Here is a 24,304-nt window from a genome sequence, read left to right as displayed (position 1 = left end):
CGCGTAGCGCCGGGAGCGGCGGCCGGAGCGGGTTCCCCCGGGAGGAGCAGCGCCGGAGCCGGCACCCACCGCGGGAGGGGCGGCGGCGGCGGCCGAAGCGACCTCGGGGAGGCGAGCGGAGCCGCGATGGCCGAGTTCCCGTCCAAAGTGAGCACGCGGACCAGCAGCCCCGCGCAGGGCGCCGGCGCCTCGGTGTCGGCGCTGCGCCCGGACCTGGACTTCGTGCGCTCCGTGGTCGGGGTGCTCATGCTGCTGCAGCTGGTGAGGCGCCGGGCCCCCAGGGGATGGGAGCCCCCGGGGGGGCCCTGAGCACCGCATACCCCCCAAACCAGGCCCACACGCGCCCCACACGCCGTGTCCTCCCCGGGGCGCTTTGAGCACCGACGCCCCCGAGATCACCCTGGGACCCTCTCGCCTCGAGAGTCCCCGTCGCCGTCCCTGCGCGCACACGCACGGTGCGCCCGTGTTCAGAGAGGCCACCAACGCCCCATCACCCCCCCCCAGGGGGTCCCCCGAGGCCACCCCCAGACGCGCTCACAGACGCCACGATCCCCGCGTACGACTCGGGCTCTGGGTTGGCTCGCGGGCACCCCGCCCTTGAGAGGACAGTGCCCCAGGCTCCCGGGCACCCAGCCGAAATCCAAGTCCCGTCTCGGCCAGCTCTGTCCGCGGGGCCGCACCCCAGAACACCCCGGTCTAAGCGAGAGGGCGCATCGGTTCCAGCGCTTGAACTTCGGCCCGGCCCTGTGGGCGCCCCCGCGGGAGCCGGGCCCGTCTGGCCTGCGCTGGCTGAGCCGCCGGGTTGCAGCCGGTTTGGCCGGCCTCGCGGACCGAGATACCGCGCCCAGCGCCGGGGGGTGACTTGCGGGAAGCCGGGGCCCAGACACCTGTGCCTTCCAGACTCTCTGACGGCCGACCGGTGGGAACGCCCGTCCCCCCTCCACACTAGTCCCTGGCCGGAGGGGGTGGGGCGCTTAGCTCTCTTCCACTAAGTGCCCTCGGGTGCAATTCGGGAAGCTGGGTGGCTGCTACCCAGACCGAGGGCCCGGGCCATTTTTAGAGGAATACGGGGGACCCGGAGGTGGGCCGGGACCCCTTTTCCTTAGGGTCTCCCCCGCCGGCCCCCCACCGCTGCGTCCTAGCAGGTCGCCAGGCTCAGGCTGGAAGGAGGGGTCCTCTGAGCACAGACCTCCCTCCTGGCGCCCCTCAGCCTCCTAGGTCAGTGCTGTCTCGGTTTCCCAGGTTCTCGGTCCTCTCCCTGGGAGCCCCCCTCCTGCAGCCCAGCCTCAGGTTCTCCCGGCGGGGGTTGTTTAAATTGTAGCTCCTTGGTCCCCACCCCCGGAAAAAATGTGGAATTGGAATTTGAATCTCAGGAAGGGCGGCCCAGAAAATCTACATTTTTTAATTCTTCTCCAGGAGTTGCTTTGGAGAAGGGGTGCGGCCGGGGACTGCCTCAGATCTGGAGCAGGGCTGCGGGCGAGGCTCTGGGTGGCTGCGAAGGGCGGGGGGCGGGGGGGGGGGCGGGGGCAGGCGGGGAGCCGGGTCCCAGGGGTGGGAAAGGGCGGAGAAGTAGGTCAGTTCTGAGTCCGGGAAGCGTCATGGAGGAGAGGGGGCTGTGGAGCAGGACTTCCCTGAAATCCGAGGCCCGGGAGGGAAAGGGTGTTCAGAGGGCGGGGTGCCCCGTGAACTAAGGTGTGGGGACCCGAAAGCAGAAAAGAAGTGGGGGAGAGTCGCCAACAGGTTGGTGAACGTGGACTCGGAGTATTTGTTTCTGGGGTGGCCAGAAGCCCAGGGCCTTGAGCAGGTGGCCGTGTGCTTGGCGGGCTTAGGAGGTGTGGGACCCCAGAGGGATGGCGTTGGGCTGGGGTGATGCCTAGGGTTAGCTCTGGGAAGACGGGACCTAAGCATCCGCTCCGTTTGCATTAGAACAATGGGGATTGGAATACGTGGAATTAGAGGGATTTCCAATAAGAAGAGCCTCCTGCTGTGCCCATGAAACCAGACGACCAATGGGCGCAGGCTGCCTGGCACTGCTGGGGCCAATTAAGCAGAGACAGGGGGTTGAATCCAATAATGCCGGCAGCATGGGAGAGCCGCAGGTCGCCCCGAAAATCTGCTCTGCACCCCGCCCCCCGTAAACCAGCAGCTTATATTGGGTAGGACGAAGATCACATGGGGAAGTAAGCAAAAGGACTCCTTCCAAGGTTGACTCCCAGGTCCCCGGGGCGTCCAGCCCCCAGCCAGGTTAGAATGTCCTTTCTTTAATCTGAACACGGCCATCACGGTCAACAGGGCATGATTTCTTGTAACTATAGCTAGTCCTCAATACTCTATTTCTGTCCCTAACACCTAACACCTGCAAGGACCTGTGGCTTCCTCCAGGGGAGGCCTGTGTCTCTGACGTTGCGGGGAGGGGGGGGTCTTCTGTGGGCTCAGCAGACCAATCTTGAACAGTTGGGTCCCATCACACAGATGTGGACACTGAGGTCTCGATGGAACGCAGTCCTGTAGTGGAGATTGGCACTCAGGTCTCTAGACTCCCAGGGCCTGGGTGTGACTGGGGTGGCCTTTTGGGGTGCAGAGGATGAGGGTCTCCCATCAGAGTTCTGAAGATCCGCTCCTTTTAGTGCCTTCACCAATCAGCTTCTGGGAGAAGCTGCTTCCTGAGCTGTTTCTCTGGCAACGGGCAGTTCCGTTGGGTCTGAGGCTGTGGATGGGGGAGGGGTTCACTCAACAGGTTCCACCATCTGCTGGGAATCCATAATAATAGCTCCCACTAGTCAGGGACCCAAAGGGCTTTATATCCTCTTACTCCTCCCCCTTTTACAGGTGAGGAAACTGGGGCTCCGAGGTCAGTTCTTTGCCGAGATCTCACAGCCCTCCTCCCTAGGGGAGCTTAGCCCTGAGTGGTCTGACTTTTCTGGCCTGTGCCCTGGGGATCACACTCAGCTATGCTCCCACCAGGCACAGGGTCTGCCGCTGTTGAAGGACAGGCTGCCTAGAGGAGGTGGGAAATGGGAAGATGAGAGCTGCTTCTCCATTTCCCGGGATGTGATGAAGTGGCCCAGGTGTGTGTTGGGAGGAGAGGCGTGGGCGCAGGAGATACTCTCTTTGCCTCGTATGAAATGTGTCCTAAAGAACCAACCTCAATGTTCACTGATGTATCAACCCTCCCTCCTTATCTAGTTCCAAAGTGAACATTAGTCCCAAAGAGACCATCGTACCAGCAATTTGCAGCAAGTTTAAGGCTCTTATTCTTTGTTGAGCTTCCTAGCAGCCTGGGCAAAAGGGGAAACTTGGCGAATTTGCGCAGATAGCATCGTGGAAAAGGAAGCAGGCACGTTTGATCTAGAGACTACTCTTTTGATGATAAAAACCTGGAGGTTGGATGCTGCAGATCGATTTTTGTGTGGCTACAGGGTGTAAGAATGTCGTGGAAGGTGGGGTTAATTTGTGCTTCTGGCTGACCCCAAAGCCTTTATAGACTAAGCGTAAAGCGGATGCCGTTCCGTGACCATATGTTTATTATTTTTTAAGATCCTCCCCAAGTCTTGGGAAGGAAGATGATGGGCGGCAGGCTCAGGGAGGGTGAAGAACTTACCCGAGGTTGTGGGGTAAGGTGGCAGGGCTGGGATTTGCACTCAGATCTGGAAAGTCAAAGCCTGGCTTTAGCTCTGCTTCCCGTTTTGAGTGTGTTGTTTTTTGTTGGGGGATGGGTGTTCCTATGCTTTGGAGGAGAAGGGGAGCAGGGCCCCTCAGGGAAGGCTCCCTGACAGAAGTGCGAGCTAAAGGGTGTGGTAAAATGGAAGGAGGAGGCGGTAGGAAGGAGGGTCAGAACAGACCATAGGCTCATGCCAGGGCACCCTCCAGGCCCAAGATGTAGAAGCCGTGTGAATGTCCTGTGGCAACAGTGCCATTGTGTTTGGCACCTTCCATCCTTCCTCTTGTCCTACCTCTTGGGAGACCGGTTTGTAGGTGAGTAAACAGATCAGAAGCCTCACCTATGTTCCATCACAATGACCCAGAGTCCAGGGCGGGTGATGCTGAGAGTATTGGTGGGAGCACAGCCCTTGGTTCAAATCCTGCCTCTGCCCCTTCCTGGCTGTGTGATCTTGGGTAAGTTCCCTAATTTCCCTGAGCCTCAGTTTCTTGGCTGTAAAATGGTGACTGTGGGATTGTGAGGATCGTGGAAGGTAATGTCTACCAAGGTCTTACCGTGGAGTATTTTGGGATGGAGGGCACTTAGGATTCACAGTGTCATAGAATCCTAGGGCACTTATGCTTGCTACCAGAGGTCCCTTGGTGCATGCTCAACATGAGCTTGCATGCTTCCAGAGACAGGGAGCTCAGTCCCTCTCGATGCGGCCTGCTCCATCCCGGGGCACTTGGGAGTGTTAGAAAGTTCTTCCTCCTTGACCCTGGCTCTGCCTTCAGCCCCAGCAGGCAGGCCAGCTCGTCTCCAGGGGCGGGGCAGGGCGGGGCCTGAAGGTCAATGGCCTCCAGGAAGAGACTGCCTCGCTGAGGTTGTTCAGGTCTGAGAGGTGTGAGCAGAGGTTGGTTGCGATGGGAATGCAGTGTTGGGGTCCCCCCTGGGGCTTTCCTTAGCGCTGGGATTTGTGGGTTCGGTGTCCTGGGTGCTGCTTTCCAGGCCCTGCAAGCTCACAGGCTTCCTCCGTCGCAGAGCAAACCAAGCTTGGTATCGTTAGCTCCGCCTACCTTCCCCACTTGTGGCTAGGAGGATGTTGACTTACTTCCAATTAATTTATAATTATGTTATAAATATACGAACACACCCTCCTTAAAAATATAAAAACCTACTCCAGATAAGGCTAAAGTTATTCTTGGATCACCTACCCCTCTCCCCAAGGGGACCACTGTTGTGGGGTGTTTGCAGATCTTTTTCCGGTGCTTTTAAAGAAAACATTGATGGCTTTATCCTGTATCCTCTGTTCAGGAAGTTGCTTTTCTCACACCCAGTGCGCCTGCCATGCAGAGCTGCCTCCCTCGTTTCTAACGCGCTTTCAGGGGGTATCCCATAGCGTCACGGAAGCCCCTCTCTTTTAGCCGTTCTCTATTGATGAACCTATTTAACAAATGGTTTGGCAAAATGATTGACAAAAGCCAAACATTCAAACGGCACCAAGGGTGGTCCATGGAAATACGGTCTTTCTGGTCTTTCTTGTCTCTCCCTGGCCGGGCCTGCGAGGCAGCCACCAATATGTGTGTGGGGTTCCAGGGCCAGTTGGTAAATATTTCTGCACAGAACCCGCATCCCCACTTAAAAAAGCACCAATGGGAACCCTGAGAATCTGTGCCCAGCCATGCTCCCCCCCCCACCCTCAGGCAATACACCCAGATGTTCTGTCCCAGTGCCCATCGCACCGTGTGCGTCCTTTTCTTTAATCCTTTATTTACTTTCTTTAATAAGTGATGTATTGACAACGCTCCGGAGTCCAATGGAGTGGGAGAGCGCAGTGAGAAATCCCCGTCCCTCTTGGTTAGAGCTGGCCCTCTCTTCTCAGTTTGCTAGGTGCCCTTTTGTTTTTAAGGAGATCTACGCAAATGTGGCTGTAGATGCCTGCCTCTCCCCATTTTACCCAAGGGGTATAAGTCCACACACACACACACACACACACACATACATACACACATGCACACACACATATACACACACACACACACATACATACATACACACACACACATACACACACATACGCACACACACATATACATACACACACATGCACACACATACACACATATACATACACACACACGCACACACACATATACACACATAAACACACACACACACACGCCCTTCTGCACCCTTTTCCCTTGGACATGTGCCTTGTCGGTCCTTTGGTCTGTGTGTGTGGAAGGGGGCTTGTGTGAGGGTCTCATTGTGCAGCTGAGGTGTGAATTGCCGGCCCGCCCCCCTCGATGATAGACACTTGGGCTTTCCTCTTGCTGTAGCCCACCCTGCTGGGCCAGCCCCCGAGGGCATCTGTGCCCCACGTTTCCAGAGTGGGACTTCTGGGTTGGGGGCGGGGATGTCTGTGATTTTTAAAAATATATATTTTTATTGATTTCAGAGAGGAAGGGAGAGGGAGAGAGATAGAAACATCCATGATGAGAGAGAATCCTTGATCTGCAGCCTCCTGCACGCTCCCTGCTGGAGATCGAGCCCGAAACCCAGGCCTGTGCCCTTGACCAGAATCGAACCTGGGACCCTTCAGTCACCGCTCTATCCACTGAGCCAAACTGGCCAGGGCTGTGTTCATGATTTTGACAGAGATTGCCAAATGCCCCCTGTAGGGGTGACACTCCTGTCCCCCCAGTGTGCCTCCGGGGACAGCGCCTGTCCTCCGGCCTCCCCACCGGGGTGAATTAGCCTGCCTCTCACGTGCCCCCGTCTGATGGGCGAAGCTGCGCATCGGGTTAGCATTCTTCTGTCGTCGGTGCAGATGATTCTGTCGTCGTCTTATGAGTGAGGTTGGCCTTTTGAAATACGTTTAAGAGCCGTTTGTATTTCCTTGTCTGTATTCCTCGCCCTCGTGGGGCCGTGTATTACCCATTGCTACAAGCCCGACAAAATTTGCAGATGTTTTTCCCTAGTTTTTTATTTTCTGCTCATGGTGTTTTGTTTTGTTTTTGCCTCACACGTTTGTTTTTATGCTGTTGAATTTCTTTTGTTCTTTTCCGCTTCTGGCAATTGGTTCCCAGTGAGGACTTTCTCACCCCGAGGTAATAAAGCAATTCTGTGTAGAACTTGAAAGAATTCTGTGTAGAACCAGGCTGTCATACTCCGCCTTCCCATCCCACCTCCCCCCTTCCTAAGAGGGTGCGCTGGGCCCTGGCAGGCAACTGTGTCTGTCTAGGCCAGTGATGGCGAGCCTATGACACGCGTGTCAGAGGTGACACCGAACTCATTTTTTTTGGTTGATTTTTCTTTGTTAAATGGCATTTAAATATATAAAATAAATATCAAAAATATAAGTCTTTGTTTTACTATGGTTGCAAATATCAAAAAATTTCTATATGTGACACGACACCAGAGTTAAGTTAGGGTTTTTTTTTTCCAAATGCTGACACGCCGAGCTCAAAAGGTTCGCCATCACTGGTCTAGGATATAGTAATGTTATACATTGTTGTACTTAATTTTATAGCCAGCTTTTTATTATGATAGAGGATGCAGGTTTCCCACTTTTTTGTGATTTAAAAGTCATATATGTTACAGATTTCAAAAATAAATAACTTATCAAAAACTCTTTCAAATACATGAAAATTGAGTAAAAAATCGTTCAGGGAGTTTGTAGGTACCGCCACAGCCAGGAAGGGGCCACATGAAGGTCCCTCAGGCCCAGAGAGGGCAAGGCACTTTCCCGGGCTCACACAGCGGCAAGCGGTAGTGCTACTGGCTGGGTGACCTTGGGCTGTCTCCTTAATCATCTGTAACTGGAAGAGGGCAAGGCCCACGGCTGGGGCCGGCGGGGGAGGGCCGGGGAGCTGCCCACGGGTGGTGGACAGTCGCTGCTCTGTACACATGGCGAGGCCAGGTGCTGGCCACTGCTTGTCAGCTGGTGAGTTGTTCGTGGTGGGATTCAGTGAGGACCGGGTCCCCATGTCCTGCTCACACGTGGTCTGGGGAAGCTGCAGGGGTCCTGCCCTGGTCCCCATGATGTATGGGAACCTGATGCGGGGCGGGGGACGGGGGGCGGTGAGCCTGCTTTTCTTTTTTTTTTCTTTTTCTTTTTTTATTGATTTTTTTACAGAGAGGAAGGGAGAGGGATAGAGAGCCAGAAACATCAATGAGAGAGAAACACCGATCAGCCGCCTCCCGCACGCCCCCCACTGGGGATGTGCCCGCAACCAAGGTACATGCCCCTGACCGGAATCGAACCCGGGACCCTTGAGTCCGCAGGCCGATGCTCTATCCACTGAGCCAAACCGGTTCTGGCGAACCTGCTTTTCTTGGCAGCCCCGTGAGCTCCAGCCTGGATACTAACAGGTCCTTTGTTGTTGGACTGGGGTGGACCCTCCTGTTTGCCCAAAGGGGAGGGGCCAGGGTGGCACCTCAGGCTCTCACGGAGAGGTCAGGGCAGGAAGGCAAGGGCCAAAGTTCAGGTTCTGCGAATTAAACAAAAAACAACTCAGTTCTGAAACCCGTGAGTCGGGAATAGCAGGTAGTGTGACAAAGGCCGCCTTTGCAAAGCCCTGAAGGTGACCGACCGGTTGTCATCCCTTTCCCGTGACAGCCTAGGCCGGGAGCTCCCCGGGGCGGGCACCCTGAGGCGCCTGGGCGCCTGGCACGGGCTGGAGCGGCCCTCCGGTGTTTGTTCGATGACCCAAGGACTGGATTTGGTGACTCACGCCCACTTTGCAGCAAAGGAAAGCGAGGCTTAGGGAGCTGCATGCCGCATGCCCTGTGCTGGCCTGGCAGTCGGGCTGGCAGTGAGCTCTGCAGGTTGTGAAGCTGCTCTGGCCCCTGCACAGCTGTGGTTCTCGGGTGCTCAGAGGGTAGATGCTCAGAGGGTAGATGCTCAGAGGGTAGATGCTCAGAGGGTAGAGCAGTGGTTCTCAACCTTCTGGCCCTTTACATACAGCTCCTCATGTGGTGACCCAACCATAACATTATTTTCGTTGCTGCTTCATCACTGTCATGTTGCTACTGTGATGAATCGTCATGTAAACATCTGATATGCAGGATGGTCTTAGGCGACCCCTGTGAAAGGGTCGTTCGACCGCCCAAGGGGTCGCGGCCCACAGGTTGAGAACCGCTGGTGTAGATGCTCAGAGGGAAGATGCTCAGGGTGAGCGCGGGAATTCCGAGCGGCCTCCCCCACGCCGGCCCCGCGGCACAGGGGTGGGGTGGCCTGTGGGGTGGTTGTGGCCAGCCCGGGGGCCTGGAGCCTCTGTCCCCTGCGCCTTTGTCTCCTGTGGCACAATAGGTGGCTTTCTGTCCCCATAAAGTCCCTTTCACTCTAGGGAGAAGGGCCAGGGCGGGGGTGGAGGCTGGGCCTGGCCAGCCAAGTGCTGAGTGTCCTCAGATGCCCGGCTGTGTCCCTGCGAGGGGGGACCCTGGGAGAAGGTTCCCCATGGGCCTCAGTTCCCGGATGGTGCAGTGGGGGGAAGGGAGTCCTGGGCGATGCTGGGTGGCCCCTGCACTTTTCTAAAACATTTGGTTTCCTTTTCAATGTTTAAAAAGCTGAAGATTTGTCCTGGCCGGTGGTTCAGTGGTTAGAACGTCCACCCGAGGACCTAAGGGTGATTTCTGGCCCCGAGTCCAGGCATGAGCAGGAGACAACCAGTCAGTGTATTTTTCTCTCTCTCTCTCTCTCTCTCTCTCTCTCTCCACCCACCCCCATCCTTCCTTTCCACTCTCAAAAGCAGTGGAAAAAAATATCCTCATGTGAGGATTAACAACAACAACAAAAAGCTGAAGATTTTTAGAAATTCAGATTCCAGTGTCGCTTGAGGAGTTAGCAGTTCTGGCTGCCTCAGGCCTGCCTTCCCTCAGACACCAGCGCCACAGACCCCACCCCCCTGGAGCCCCTTCGTCACTTCTGTGACCTGCCTGCCTGGCGGCTGCTGAGTTCAAAACCCCAGTGTCCGCCTCCAGGCTCTGAGACGCTGTCCCTCCCACAGGTTTACTCTCCCTAACGCCCCATGGCCGCTCATGCCCACTGCAGCTTGGAACTGTCCTGCACAGCACACACACCCCACTCCCCCCACCCCACCTCCTCACATGTCAGATGACGAAACAGAACAGAAAGGTTAGGTGATTCCCCCAGTGCCACACAGCGAATCTGCAAGGGTTTGACCCAGCCCAGGGAGTGGGGAGGATTAAAGGCAGACTTGGGGTGACCCTCTTTGGGCAAGAGAGGAATTAGCTTAGCACTCGTGGGGTTGATGGGAAAGAGGGCTTTGGGCCATCCTGGAGGAGGCCTGTGTAGAGGGGTGTCAGGCCTCAGACTGAGGTCCCACTGTACAGAGAGAAAGACTGAAGTCTAAAGGTGTAAAGCGTTCTGCTCAGGGACCCTCAGCCTGTGGGGAGCAGGAGGGCAGCTCCAGGAGGCACCTGGGCCGCCCCCTTCGGCTAAGCCCGTCTCTGACCAATGGGTGGGACCCACATTGGCACAGGGCCCTTATCTGCCAGGCACCGTGCCTGGTGCTTAACTTGAGATACATTCATTATCTCGCCGGGCCTCACACCCCTGGGCACTGCACACACTATTAAGACCCAAGGACTCCAGGCACAGAGAATGGACTGGAAAACCACATTGACACCTCTTAGCGTGGCAATGACGGTAGAACAGGTATTGAGTGTTAAGTCTATGTTGGGTGCTGGTCTAAGTACCTTATATGCAGGTGGGCAAAGGTATGTTGACAGTTGCCTTGTAATAAAGCGCTTGTATTGTATTAAAGCGCTTGTAATAATCCTAACCTGCCCGTCTTTTTCCATATGAACAACTGTTACCCTGCTCTTGCACACCTCCTGTATATTTCTCCATCGACATCTCAGAACTGCCCCAGGAGGTAGGCACGCTTTGAGGATGAGGACATGGAGGTGCAGAGAGGTCCAGCAACTTGCCCGAAGTCGTGCAGCCAGGAAGGTGGCAGGATCAGAGCTTGAACGCAGAGAGTGAATAGGCCAAGAACCGATGCCAGCGTCCCACAGTTAAATCAGACCAGGACATCCGCCCGCAGGTTCAGAGAGCAGCCAAGAGAGTTGTATTCGTTTCCTAGCGCTGCCATAACGAAAGCACCCCACACGGGAAGGCTTAAAACCACAGAAACGTCTTCTCTCGCAGTCTGGAGGCTGGAAGTCCAAAACCAAGGTGCTGGCAAGGGCGGTTCCTCCCGGAGATTCGGAAGGAGAGTCTGCTTCAGGCCTCCCAGCCCCTTGTGGTTGCCGGCAGTCCTTGGTTTGGAGACACATCACTCCAGTCTCTGCCTCCGTCTTTACGTGGCGTTCTCTGCGTCTCTGTGTCCAGTTTCCCTCTTAGAAGGACACCAGTCCCTGGATTAGGGCCCACCCTCATGGAGGCATGCCTCTTGGTCTGGCATTGGTGACGAATCTCCCTCGTCTCCGCAGGTGACTTTAACAAAAATATCTCTGTTATCCACTTGCTTAGAAATTCTTTGGGAGGTGCAAAGGTCCTGGGGCATACGTGAATGTGCCTTTTTTTTTGACAGTCCTCATTTAAAGAGAAAATGTCTAACCTGAAATCTTTAGGTTTTTAGAAAAAAAGGGGGGAAGGGGCTGCACCTTTAAGATTTCCAGAGAGTTCTCTCTATCGATAGCGCTTGGCTGAGGAGGTGCTGCGGGGGCCTCAGAGTTTAGGAGTAAGGGCAGGAGGTTTGTGTGTAAGAGTAAGCCTCGACGATGTGTGTGTGTGATGGTGTTGTGGGCAGCGGGGACGTCACCAGGTGTCGGACCAGTGGGTCAGACCAAACCTGGGTTCAGCAACCTCGGTGCTTGGGTTCTGGCTAGAAAAGGATTCAGAGCAAGACCCAAACTGTAAGAGAACATCTGTTGGGTAAGTTACAAGGTAGAAGTAATTCCTGGAAGAAATGGGCCTGGCAAACGGGTTCCAGAAGTAAAGGAAGGGCCCTTGGAGCTGGGGAGCGAGGAAGCGACTGGTAACGTGCAGGGCGGGTAGGCGGGTGGCGGGGGAGGGGGGGAGGGGAAGGCACTGGGCGCTCGCAGGAGGGAGCGTGTGCTGGGTCCTCCGTCCTAAGGGTTTCAAGGGCGCAGGTTTTAGGGGGGTCCCAGGGGGAGATCTCAAGCGCATGTGCAGCAGCTTGTCAGGTGTGTCCCTTCAGGGTTGTGGTCTCCACTGATTGGCCAGCACCAGGCAGGGGGTTGTTATCCGATGCAGCTGGTCCCGAGGCTGGTTTTGTTGCTTATCTGGGCCCGGAGCTGAAATCCAACTGAGGCCTGGATGTCATCTGCAGGGAGGAAAGAAAGGTCAGCCATCTGCTAGGGGAGGGAAGGTCACCTGGGGGCGAGGTCCCACCCTGCAATCGCCCTTTGCTGGGCACCTGGGGCTTTTCACCCTGGTGACCTGGACGTGGCCCATGGCCCTTGCTCTGCTCACATCTGTCTGCCTATAACATGTAGGGGCAGGTGAACATATAGGCCAGGGACGGGGTCCCAGGTGTAAAGGCAAAGTTCTGCTCCTCCCACAGGGCTCCCCCCCCCTTCCCCGCCCCCACCCTCCTCCGTCTTTGCTCAGGTGTCTGCTTCCCACTGAGATCCTTCTTGGCCTCTCATCGAAAATTGCAAGTGACCCTGCCGCCTTTTCTCCCTTCTCAGCTGGGGTTCTCCCTCTCAGCTGGGGTTCTCCCCTAGCCCTTACCCTGGACCCCCTCCATCTCACTGTGTCTTGGGTTCTTAGCGCCTCTCCCTCCGGTGAGCAGGGCTTTTGTCTGTTTCAGTCAGAGCCCTGGCTGCTCCACAGGTACCTGTTGAATGAATGAACCCGGGGGGTCGGGGCAGAGGGGCCGGAGCAGCCCTGGAGGCAGATGGCAGTTGGGGTCCATCCCTCATCCTCTGAACAGTGGGGTTTACTGTTTTATAGACAAGTCTCTGGTCCCTTCTCCCCGCTGGAATATGGATCCCCAGCAGGGCCACCCAGGCCGGCAGAGGTGTCAACAAATGTGGGGGTGCCCTGTCCTGAGGAGGGTGTCCTGGCGCCCTGGGTGGGGGTGCTCCCGTCAGATGCTTGGGGCTGTGAGGGAGGAGATGGGGGTGGCAGGGAACCCGTCCGTCTGGTTCCGATGGAGGAATGGACCTTCCTTGTTCTAGGGCAGAAACCGAGGCGGCTGCCTGGACCTGGGCCAGGGCAGTGGGGCCAGAAGGAACAGGAGAAATTCCCGCTGCGCATCCAGCAGCTCCATCTCCCAGAGGCTGTGCTGGGCTGGGCTGGGCGGGAGGGTGGGGCCGGGGTGGGAAGCCTGGGTGCCCAGGGGCCTGGCCCTCTAGCCAGCTGAAATGTCCTCATTTGTACACACCACTAAGTAACTCTCAGGGGCCTGGTTCCAGAGGAGGACAGGTCTGGGTTCGAATCCTGCCCTTTACCCACGGGGTGGCCCCGATAACCAGGGCACATTTCCCTGTTTCTGTTTGGGGGATGGGCTAATAAAGACTCACTGAAGAGAGGGTTGGAGGGGCCTCCCCTGAGCTCCCTGCCTTAGAGCAGACAGACCCTTTACTGTCCGTCCGTTCCCCCGTCCCCGCCCCAGAAGGGCTGTGTGGATCCCTGTGGCCTGGAGAGCTGGGAATAAATAAAGCAAACACTTCCATACAGAGATCCCGGGTCCTTCACGCAGCCCTAGGACACAGGTGTGGTCCTTACACTCAGATGAGGCGACCAAAGCAGAGAGCTGGCAGATGTGCCCAAGTCACTCAGCTGGCGGGGGTTGGAGGGAGGGGCAGGGACATTTTAAACCAGCCAGTCTCTCCAGGGTCCGTGCTGGTAGCAGCTACACAGTCTGCCAGGTGTTAGGGCCCACCCTCCGTGGGGGGGCGACAGCTTGGCTCTGTGTGAGACAGGCATCCCGCTCTTGGGGAGCTCACAGTCCGGGGGAAGAAACAGAATGTCCATCCTGGGGGGTGGGAGCCCCAAAGAGAGTGCTGGGACCCAGAGTGGAGGAGGGGACCCTGAGCCGGCAGCATTCGGCTGAGACTGAAAGGGGAGGACGCTACCAGGCCAGGGCTTGGTTCGCAGGGCTGTGCAGGAGGCGCCAGTAAATGTTTCTCGACTAAATGGAAGTGTGAGGGAGCCCGCCAGCATCAGGCCCGAGTGCTGGGCGCTCCGCGAGACTCGACCCTCTCTCTCCGCTCCAGGCGCTGGGGCTGCTGGTGTGGGCCCTGATCGCCGACACCCCGTACCACCTGTACCCGGCCTACGGCTGGGTGATGTTCGTCGCTGTCTTCCTCTGGCTGGTGACAATCGCCCTCTTCGTCCTCTACCTGTTCCAGCTGCACATGAAAGTGTACAGGGTGCCCTGGCCGCTGGTGGTGAGTCTGGGGTGGGGGGGGCTCCAGGCTGAGCTGTGGGTGTGACCTCCCCGAAATGAGAGGTGGCGGGTGGGATGGTTGCAGTTCTGGGGCCCTCTGCTAGCCCGCAGAGCTGGGGGTGGGGGGTGGGGGGTGGGGGGGTCGGGGGTGGATGGCTTGGTGGCCAGTTTTTCTGGGCACTGGGAGTGGAGCCAGGAAGTTCATGGGCCTGGCTTTCTCGGGGGGAAGGGAGTAGAGATCAGGGGCTGTTGGCTGGAAAGACCAGAGGCCATTTGGAGTCTTAAATATATTTTTTCTTTTGGGGGCAGTTGGAGTTTGAGCCTGTGTGGCAGAGGGTCTCTGGAGGCTGGGCTGGCCTGGCAGGAATACCCAGGCTGCCTGGTGTGTGCGGGGCGGTGTGTACATGTGGTGTGCGCGGGGCACGGGGCGCGCGCGGGGCGGGGTGTGCAGGATGCGCTCGGGTGCAGCAGGGTGTCCACCCGCTGCCTCCAGGGTGAAGCCCCTCAGCGGGCGAGGGTGGAGTCCCAGGTTCGCCCAGGTCAGGCTCCTCAGGACAGAGCGGGCACAGGAAGCGCCTGGGCCGGACGCAGAGAAAGTGCTGGCTTTTTTCTCTGACCCGGAAAACCCCTGCAGCTGGGCTCTGAGGCTCCCAGCGAGCCGAGAGGAGAGAGAGGCACATGATTGTAAGACAAGCAAGCCTGGGACCAGGCAGCATTGTTTGCAATTCAATGACTTCTTAAACCGAGGAAACGTGAGTCATCCTCAAGACAGACCGGGTTTGTTGGATCTTGACATCACTGGCAGGAGCCAGGCAGCGTTTGCAGCAGGAGCCGGGCTTGCAGGGAACGTCCTGGGGCGAGGAGGGGGTCCAGCCCCCGCCCCATGGCCCTGGAGATGGAGGGGCCCCACTGCCTCCAGCCTCACGGTTGATGGCAGGCGGTTCCTTTCCCAGGCCATGACGCAGGCCATCTCGTACACTCCCAGGCCTTTTCCCAGAGGCTGGATTGGGCTTGCTGAGTTGGGGTTTTTTCTGGGATTTTACCAGGCTGGCAAGATATGTGTAGTGGCCGAAACCGGTTTGGCTCAGTGGATAGAGTGTCGGCCTGCAGACTGAAAGGTCCCAGGTTCGATTCCGGTCAAGGGCATGTACCTGGGTTGCGGGCACATCCCCAGTGGGGGATGTGCAGGAGGCAGCTGGTCGATGTTTCTCTCTCTTTGATGTTTCTAACTCTCTATCTCTCTCCCTTCCTCTCTGTGGAAAATCAATAAAATATATTTAAAAAAAAAAAAAAAAAAGATATGTGTAGTGGGTTAGGAGTGGGTTCGGGGGAGCCCAGTACTCATCGGCCCACAGGGACCCCCTCTACTCGGTTCCAACGGCTGTTAGTGGGAAGCAGGCCGCCTGGTGCCAGATCTCCTTGGATTTTATGATTGATTTTATGAAATCTTCAGGTTTTCATATGAAATCGAATTTCACAATGTTGGTGATTTTATAAATAAACCATGGGATGAACCGAGCATGTCTGAGGCCCACCAGTTCGCAGTCTCTGTTAAGACCATGGACTGGCTCCAGGGGCCACGGGTTGGAGAAAAGGCCCCTGGGCCTGGCTGTCCGCTAAGGGTCCTCCTGGCCAGTCTGGCTCAGGATCCTGCTGGGTCCCGACCCTGGCATTTGACGTGGGGCCTTGAGCCTAAAATGTGGCCAAAAGGGGGACAGATTCCTCCCACTTGGGACAGAGCGGGATGTGGAACCCCCCACCCCCAGGCCTGCAGTGGGAAGGGGCGGGGGAGGGGGCCTGGGCTCGGCCCTGCGTGGACATGGAGGAGCGGCCTGGAGTCTTTAGCTGATGGCTGCACTCAGTGGCGGGCTGGGTTCGGCCTCTTGCCAGGGGGAATGGGTCTTGCCCGCTGGGCATGTCGCTGACCCCGACCAGCTCCTCGCAGCCTTGATGTTTGTGCTCCGCTCAGGTGTCTCCATCCCCATCCTCAAGGGCCAGCCCCTTCTGGCTGCTCCGGGGGGGGGGGGGTGCAGGTGGGAGCCATGAGGTCCCAGTTAGGGAAGTCTCGTGTCTCCAGCCAGCTCTCTCTTCTCCCGCCCCCAGCTGATGGCATTTAACATGGGCGCCACCGTTCTCTACGTCACGGCCTTCATCACCTGCTCCGCGTCGGTGGAGCAGACGTCCCTGAAGGGCACCCGGCAATACAACCAGCGCGCAGCCGCCTCCGTGAGTACGACTCCCTGGGGCTCAGCAGTGACCGGGGATTGGCCAGAGCGAGGGCTGTGCCCCTGGACCCCACTGCTCCCTGGTCTGAGGCCGGGCACCTGCCACCTCCCGAGTTCTCGTCCTAACTCAGCAGGTCTCAGGGGAGCCCAGCCTTCGATCCCCCCCCCAGTTAACAGAAAGGCCTGAAGGAGCACCAGGCTTGGGAAATACCTTGTGGTGCATGGAAGTTTGGGTTAACCTTTGAACTTGGCTGTCAGTCAATTGCAACTCACTGACGTAGGATTGTAAGCAGCCCCACCCCACCCCCACCAGAGAATCTTAAAAACTATGGCCCCCGTCCGTACCTTGCAAAGGGCACATGCACAGACCTTTTGGTTTAGACCACTTCGGGGGAGTCACAGGCTCTCCCACGAACGGATTCCGGAAGACTCCTAGGGTAGCTTTGGAATGTTGCCTTTTGAAAAACGAAATCCCTCGTGTCTAACGTAGCTCCTGCCCCTCATGACGCTTGTTAGCGTGTTGTCCAGCTGCCTGTCACATACCTGTCTGCGTGGCTAAGGGTCCCCCCGCTGGAATGGAATGTCAGCACCATCAGCCCCCAGCAATTAGAAGCTCGATGAGTGTGCGGCTGAGGGGAGGGTGTGGCTGCCGGAGCAGCTGGTCCGGGTCATGGAGGAGCCCTGGGCCCCACTGTGCCTGCCCCAGGCTGCCCGCTTCCTGTTGGCGCCACTGCCACCACCCCTCCCCCGAGCCGCGCTGCGGATGACTCAGCCGAGGTGTCCCCTCTCCTCTTTCAGTTCTTCTCGTGCTTAGTGATGATCGCGTACGGACTGAGCGCTTTCTTCAGCTTCCAGGCCTGGCGAGGAGTCGGCAGCAACGCGGCCACCAGTCAGATGGCTGGCGGCTATGCCTAAACCCCTGACCGCGGCCCGCCGTGGGGCTGAAGGCTGCAGCCGGGTCACACGCGGGTCAGCCCAGAAGGGAAGACACTTGCTCCTGTCTGAGCGTCAGATGTGGGCTCACCCAACACTCCTAAGGCATCCGATCCTTCCTCCGGCTCGGCCGGGTCGCCTGCGCGTGGACTGGAGCGAGCCAGCAGCCAAGACTCGTCCCCCTTATTCCGCAGAAGGTGACGGGGGACGCGGGCTCGCTGTCTGCTCCGTCTAGAGGACCTCAGCGTCCGAGGCGGGGCCCCGCCTTCTCCCCAGCACTAAGCACACTAACAAGGGCCCCGGCCCTGCCGCCCCCGCCCACCCTATGGTTACAAGCCTAACCAGCAGCATGTATTTATCGTCATCACAGCCTCTGATCCAGGAGCGCGGAGCAAGCTCACGAAACCGTGCCGGGTCCTTAAAACACAATTCCGACCTGACCCTCCCCCAAGCCAACATGTCGTTGGAGACTTTTCTGACAGCGTGCTCTTCCTTCCCTGTATTTCACACTTATGGGTATTTTTTTAAAAGAGTGACTTTTAATTTTTTTTGTTAATCCTCACCCAAGGTATTTTTCCATTGATTTTTTAGAGAGAATGGAAGAGATAGGGAAAGACAGAAACATCGATGTGAGAGAAACACATTGATTGGTTGCCTCCTGCACACGACCAGGGCCCAGGCTGGGGCGGAGCCTGCAACCATGGTACATGCCCTTGACCGGAATCGAACCCAGGACCCTTGGTCCACAGGCCCCCTATCCACTGAGCCAAACCAGCTAGGGACACTTAAGGTTATTTAGAGCAGATTGGCTTTAAGCAACTTCTCAATGATGAAAGCCTGTCTCAGAGGCTCCCTCCCTTCCCAAGCCCGAGTCTGTAACAGCCCGTTTGGGGAAAGCCTCCGTCAATAGGGCTGCTTCCCTGACCCTGCTGATTGGACACTTGGGACATGGAGGCGGGGCATCAAGGCCTTGCCTGGTGAGTTGTCATATGCTTGGTGGTGACTGTTTTCATTTTTTTTTGTTTTTTGTTTTTTACAAAAATAAAGACAGAAGAACTTGTCTGAGTTGGTTCTTGCAAAACACCTCAATTTTACTTAACGATACAAAAGCACTTAACGAGAGCGCCACATCAGTACAGAAAACACAGCCTCTGTACAGCTCATCCTTTAAAACCAGAAGAGCCACATGAAGTCAGTACAGAGTCTTATTTTTATTTTCAAAAACATCTAAGGTGCACACCGGGAGCTGAGCTAACCAGCAGACACTGCGCTGGTGGGAAGGTTTGGACAGGAAAGCATTGCAGACCCTCTGTTCCAACAGAAAACCTAACCACGCGGTTTATACAGAAAAAGCTGGCGCGAGCCTGCACGAACACACATGCTGAGCAAAGGGGCCTGACCTACTCCAGCGGAAGCACACACTTGCGGAGCCAACGGAGCCTCCGCTTTCGGGGCACTAACAACTAAAAAGCATATAATACTTTGATCTTGAAGTGGGTAATCGTGGAACTTCCAAGATTATATCCACTAGGTTAGCCTGAGTATTCATCTATAAAAATAGTTTCTTTCAAAAATGCTTAAAGGAGAGTTCTGGAAACGGGGGGCTACATCAGGACCGGAAGACAGTGACACGGGGACGGGGACTGCGGATGTGAGACCAGGCGCTGACTCGGACATGTAGCTTTTAGGTAAAGGACATCTCTCTCGGTGACTCTGACAGCCAAGACTCTCGGTGATAGGAGCTCCAGAAGTTTCAAGTCCGGCAGCAGCTTGAGGAACACCCTAGATAAATGCTCCCAACCAGGGAAACCCATGGGTGCGACACCCCAACACGTGTGCGGGGGAAGCAAGCCCCCAGGTGGAATGCTGGACGTGGACTTGTCCACAGGCGCTGACTCAAGCCCCCGAGAGAGATGCCCACCGAGGGAGGAGCACTAGGGTTACTGAACACAAGGGTTTTCTGAAGAAACGGGTCTCAGGAGGGTCATACCATTTTTTTTTCCTCCATCAATACTTGATGTTAACGAAGGATTGCGGAACAGAGCCGGTCTCCCCAAGATCTATCCTGTCGCTAGCTGTAGCTGACGCCTCCCCCGTGCCCTGGGCTGATGTTGAACAATCTCGTTGCTGGAAGGGACCTAGTGCCGCAGGTGGTTCTGGGAAGTGGGCAGGGAGGATGACTTGCACAGTGACGTCACCACGAGACCACTGCTTAAGTCCAGTCCCCGGCCTTCTTTTTCCTGCAAGGGAAACAAAAACTTCAAGAGGCAAGACATAAAACTCCCTCGCTCAGAGCCCGCCTGGGGAAGGAGGCGCTCAGGGTGGGAGTGTGGGGCACCAGGAGCACGGGGGGGGGGGGGGGGGGGTGATTTGCACTTTTGCTCAGCACTGGCCACGGTCAGTCTTAACCACAGAATGGGATTCCTCGGTAAGGATCCCAGGTCCCGGCTGGAGGAGGACAGCAGCTCGCTGACACCCACTAGGTGCCACTGGCCAAGCTCACAGGGAGAAGCTGGGAGGTGGTTTGTGTTAGTTCTTAGAATGTTCTAAGTGGTTCAGTGTGGCCAACGGAACAGGCAAGAGTGACTTACTAAAAACACAAAATTAAAAGAAAAACAGGTGACTTACTGCTCTGTAGTCCAAAAACATTTCTTTAAAAGCCAGAAAATCGGTAAACGTGAGCAGCATGTCGAATATGTCACCGGCCACCTCATCTTTGTGGTGCCTGCAAAAGGAAAGGGTGGCTGCTTCACGAATGAATGGTGAACACTGTCTCTTCAAGGCTTTGGTCAAAGGTTCTGAGGCCCTTCTACCCGGGACCCAACCACCAAGCGCTCTCAGCCTTGATGATCAAGCACTGGAAGAAAGAGGGTCTTTTTTTCCAGACCGAAGGAGGAGGGAGGTGAAAAAGGCAAAACACAGAGTCAAGCTCAACTCACTGTAAGGTGGTCGTGAAGGCCGCCATGTTGAAGCCAGGAATCCGCTCCAGTAGCTGTTCTTCGATGTACTTTTCCACTAAAGAAATCTAAGTGAGAAAGATCTTGTCAGGCCTCAGGACTGCTTTTCAGAAAGCCTGTCCTAAGAGCCGACCCCATGTGCCAGGCCTGTGGTGAGTGCCAGGGACACCAAAGAGACCAAAACACAGCTCCTGGCCTAGTGGACGCCTGGCCCACGGACGGAGAGGCGCTCGGTCATTCTACTGGAACAACACTCACGCGCTCCGACCAGTAGGGGCAGCAGCAGGGCTCCCCCCACCCCTGGCCGCAAGTGAGGAATGAAGTGGCTTTTTCTTCCTGGGCAGGTGGGATCTGTGCAGAACAGACACAGAAGTTCTGGACAGAGGCAATCCAGGGTCCTTAGAAGCTGAGGCCTGGCCTGAGGGAACCTGCACGGACTGCCGAGCTGCTACGTTAAGAAAAGAAGGTTCCAGAGGCTCAAACCCATTCTCAGCCAGATGGTATCATTCCAGGAGGCCCTGACCTTGACAGAGGGGGGAGACCCACGGGTCAAGGATGGAAGTTCCTGGATTCTAGTCTTGGTTTTGCTACCCACTAGTTAGCGGTGTTGGTCTTGGCTTTCAAGTTCACCTGACAGGCATACATACCTGGGTGAGTAATAGGAAAGGAGTGTGTGAAAGCCAAAAGGTCAAATAAATGCCTGGTGTGGTGGCCCCACGTATTGTAACTGAAATCAGGATTATGATAAAGCCAAACAGCTTGTAAAATAGAAGTTAATGAAATCATCACATATTTGAAAAACAGCCCCAAAAGCTGAGTGTGGGAAAGTGACAGGAGATGAGAACTAAACCAGATTCTAACAGAATTCCTGGCAAGGTACGGTGGCAGATTTGAAAATCAAGCAAATTTCAGCATCTTTTGATTCTAAATTCACATTTTAATGAGATCGTAATCTCTGGCAAGAGAAATAGAAATCCACTTACATATTCGTTAAAAATAGGCGTGTAGATGAGTTTATTCTCTTCTGTGTCTTCAAATTCCTGGTAGTACTTGTCCATGAAATTTCTCTGTAATAACTGGAACTCGTCATCTGAACCACAATAAAAAACAGTATTTTTAATGCAAACTAAAAACCATTCTGATTTACAAACAGGCAGGAGTTACATGTCAGAAGTGGTTTCTCAACAGTTAGTCTCCAGGAGAGAACACTAAAGGTTTTTAAAGGCAAAATGTATTAAACCCGGTACCCTTCAGTCCGCAGGCTGACACTCTGAGACCCACTTAGCCACCTGGCTTTTTAAAAAAATACATATTTTTATTGATTTCAGAGAGGAAGCGAGAGATAGAAAGAAACATCAGTGATGAGAGGGAATCACTGATTGGCTGCCTCCTGCACGTTGGACTGAGCCCGCAACCCAGGCATGTGCCTTTGACCAGAATTGAACCTGGGACGCTCTATCCACTGAGCCAAACCGTTTAGGGCCAAACTGGCTTTTTTATTAGTATTTTAAAAATTGTACTTAAATATACACAACAGCCGTAGCCAGTCTGTGATAGTCTGGGCTTACAGGAGTTCATTTTCCCTCAGGGCACAGGGTATCCATAAAAGGCAAAAGAACTCAAAGTATTCCTCAGTAGCCCCCCCCCCCCCAAACCCTCAGATCCACATGGAATGAGAGCTTAGTGGTGAAACACCTGTATTTACAGGTAAGGGCATGACTCTTTACCATACCTACCTGGACATACAAAAACTCGGTCAGTGATTTTCAGACTAAACTAGAGTAAGAGACACAGCGAGTCACACCAAATCGCAGCCTTCTGTTCCTCAATCTCAGAGGACTTGAAGTCAATAGACAACATTGTCTCAAATTTTAAGTTTCTCCCTCCCACAGGTGCCTTAAACCTTTGATGCCAATTCCTTAGTAGGAATTATGGGTGCCAAAATGAACCCACAAACAGGAAATACCTTGTTTGATTCATGCATGTGCGCTACGGTTATGGCATTACTTCGTATGAAAACGTTAAAAGGAAAAACTAAAAAACTGAATTGCTCTTCGTCTCTGATGTAAGGTAGATCAATATTTCCTGAAGTTTTGCCAAGAGCCCCGTAACTTCTAGGTGTCGACTTTCCTGAAAAGTTCCTTCCTGAGGCCAGAATCGGTGGGGATTTGCCGTGTTCAGCAGTATGGGCTGTTTGCCTCTAAGACAAATCACAGTAGGGTTTAACGTTACACTGTGCTACGTTAAAATCTATACGCAGCTCGATGTCTTCTCTCTTAAAAATTAACTCTGTGTCCTTAAAAGCACGGGTCTGAGATGTAAGCGCACAGGCCACGCTGGCAGAGAGGCTTACCCATGATAATGTCCTCCAAGTAGCCAACCACAGCGTCGAATTCTGCATCAGAGGCGGAGGAGCTGGAAAACAAGCCTGGATTAGGTGCTGTTTCAAATCGTGTTTTTTAAAAATTATGTACATTTTCATGCATGCGCGCGCACACACACACACACACACACACACAAATGGAGAGCGAAATAGGCGTCCTATCCCTCAGCTTCAGAATTAATTACTGTCTAATCTAACAATTCCAAAGAGAATAAAACCCACTGGGCGCATCTGCGACATCCAAGATGAACAGCAATGCCTCCACTTTCCAGAAAACCCGATGTGACACACAGAATTACAAAATGGGACAAATAAAGGGTCGCATAGGACATCTTCACGGCTGCTCCGCACGTCTCCCGTGGGGCCCGCTCACCACATTTGGGCCGGCAGCCTACCCCTCGGCTGGTGCCCGGACCCGGGACCCGGCGCGGGCGATGCCGGCCGGGAGGGGGCACGGAGACCAGGAGCCGTGGTGCTGGCGGGTCCTCTCCCGTGGCCGGGCCTCGGCAGCTCCAACCGCCAGGTTTGGCCGACGACGGAAGAGCGGAGGCGGGGGTGGGGGATTGTGATGGAGGCGTTGGTCAACGCGTGACACCCGCCCTGCCCTCCAGTCCTCCGGGCCGGAACCAAGGGTCGCACCAGCGACCGAACCGACCCCGGGGATTGGGGCGGCGCCTTGACAGCCCCCCACCCGCCAGGGGACCCGTTTCTAAGGGCAGAGGCCGAGACGGAGCGCCAGCGGGCCCGGGCAGGGTCACCTACGAAGACAGCACGAAGCTCTCTTCCTCTAGGGTGTCCATCCCGCCGCCGCCGCATCCACCCCGCGCAGGCGAGCCGGCCCGTCCGCCTCCTACCCGGCCCGCGGCCCGGACGCAACCTCCGTTCTGCCCCGCAGAGCCCCAACGGGCATCGGGGAGGCCGTGCCGCCGAGGCCACGGGCGGGTCACGGCCTAGCCACGCGCGGGCCGGACCTCTGCCCGCCGGGCCTCCGCGCGAGCGTCAGCAGCCGCCGCAGACGCCCGCCTCCCGTCACCATGGTCACCGCAACCTCTTCCGCTGCCTCGCAACGCCCGCCAGCCAATCACAGACGCGCATTTCCCGGAGCCAGGGGCGGGACAAACGAGAGGAGGAAGTGAGGGAAAAGCATGGGAAGTCGCGGAAGGTGGGGCGAGGGGAGGGCGGAGGGGGTGGAAGCTGGGCCTCCGTGAGCACCCAGGGCTCGGTGACGTGGTTTCTCCCAGTGCGGCCATTACATCTCACGTCGCCCCCGTTTTATGGAAGGAATCCAAGCCAAGTGCCTCAGTTTCCCCATCTGCAAGTGACAAGACTTAAGGAGATGAAGTAGTTTACAGCGGATTTTGAGAGCACTATACATAGCAGATGTCTTGAGAGGCAGTCCTTAGTTTTGGAAGCAGATAATTGCCGATGTGCAAGGCAGCTACTCCCTCTCGTGGAGGGAAAGCATCATCGCAAGAAGTGGGTGTCTGTACGTCACGCGTATTCACATCATAAAGATTCGGCAGTAAATGGTCTCTTGGCCCAATTAGGCGAGAGGAAAGTTGATAGAACCCCTTCGAGCAACGCAATCAGAAAAAAAGTCCCCTCCAATGCTGCCAAATTTTGCCAAAAAGATTCCCTAGAGCACATTCCTCATGACTGGACCACTGGGCATCGTCTCTCCGGTCGCATTTATACATCTTGGCCGAATGTGTGGTGCCTGGGTACCGGGGTTTGTTATCAGGACAATGGTATCTCAGAGGCACCAACTCTGCGCA

At 55.8% G+C, this 24,304-nt stretch overlaps 3 protein-coding genes across 6 annotated transcripts in view; 1 reads left to right on the top strand and 2 right to left on the bottom strand.

Annotated features, from left to right (window-relative positions):
* The window catches only part of NLRC5 (NLR family CARD domain containing 5), a 940,085-nt gene that overhangs the window by 748,540 nt on the left and 167,241 nt on the right, over nucleotides 1–24,304 (bottom strand). The window lies entirely within an intron of this gene.
* On the top strand, nucleotides 12–18,254 carry PLLP (plasmolipin). The gene is made up of 4 exons (XM_081107587.1): nucleotides 12–261; nucleotides 13,859–14,032; nucleotides 16,135–16,257; nucleotides 17,055–18,254. The coding sequence occupies exons 1-4, from the start codon at nucleotides 127–129 to the stop codon at nucleotides 17,169–17,171; spliced, it is 549 nt and encodes a 182-aa protein (XP_080963713.1). The 5' UTR covers nucleotides 12–126; the 3' UTR covers nucleotides 17,172–18,254.
* On the bottom strand, nucleotides 18,247–23,580 carry ARL2BP (ARF like GTPase 2 binding protein). Of its 4 annotated transcripts, none has more exons than XM_081107590.1 (6): nucleotides 22,903–23,560; nucleotides 22,500–22,561; nucleotides 21,130–21,236; nucleotides 20,129–20,214; nucleotides 19,818–19,914; nucleotides 18,247–19,429 (listed from the first exon to the last, which is right to left on the bottom strand). In XM_081107590.1, exons 1-6 carry the CDS (start codon nucleotides 23,343–23,345, stop codon nucleotides 19,328–19,330), a joined length of 897 nt encoding a protein of 298 aa, XP_080963716.1. In that variant the 5' UTR covers nucleotides 23,346–23,560; the 3' UTR covers nucleotides 18,247–19,327. The 4 variants fall into 4 exon arrangements, with proteins under 4 accessions (XP_080963716.1, XP_080963714.1, XP_080963717.1 ...); XM_081107588.1 differs by having other exon boundaries at nucleotides 23,384–23,560; XM_081107591.1 differs by having other exon boundaries at nucleotides 22,925–23,557.

This window comes from Myotis nattereri (genome assembly GCF_964212035.1).
Source record: "Myotis nattereri genome assembly, chromosome: 15".
NCBI lineage: Eukaryota > Metazoa > Chordata > Mammalia > Chiroptera > Vespertilionidae > Myotis > Myotis nattereri.
Note: the sequence above shows the minus strand (reverse complement) of the source record. Positions and strands in the feature narration are given on the sequence as shown.

Bases quoted from the DNA above. Each gene is read 5' to 3' on its own strand.
- PLLP (XM_081107587.1), top strand. From the start codon at position 127: ATGGCCGAGTTCCCGTCCAAAGTGAGCACGCGGACCAGCAGCCCCGCG. The intron at 262-13,858 runs GTGAGGCGCCGG...TCTCCGCTCCAG, and splicing joins TGCTCATGCTGCTGCAGCTG to GCGCTGGGGCTGCTGGTGTG. The intron at 14,033-16,134 runs GTGAGTCTGGGG...TCCCGCCCCCAG, and splicing joins GGGTGCCCTGGCCGCTGGTG to CTGATGGCATTTAACATGGG.
- ARL2BP (XM_081107590.1), bottom strand. From the start codon at position 23,345: ATGCGGCGGCGGCGGGATGGACACCCTAGAGGAAGAGAGCTTCGTGCT. The intron at 22,562-22,902 runs GTGAGCGGGCCC...CTTGTTTTCCAG, and splicing joins AGGCTGCCGGCCCAAATGTG to CTCCTCCGCCTCTGATGCAG. The intron at 19,430-19,817 runs GTAAGTCACCTG...TTTCCCTTGCAG, and splicing joins TGTTTTTGGACTACAGAGCA to GAAAAAGAAGGCCGGGGACT.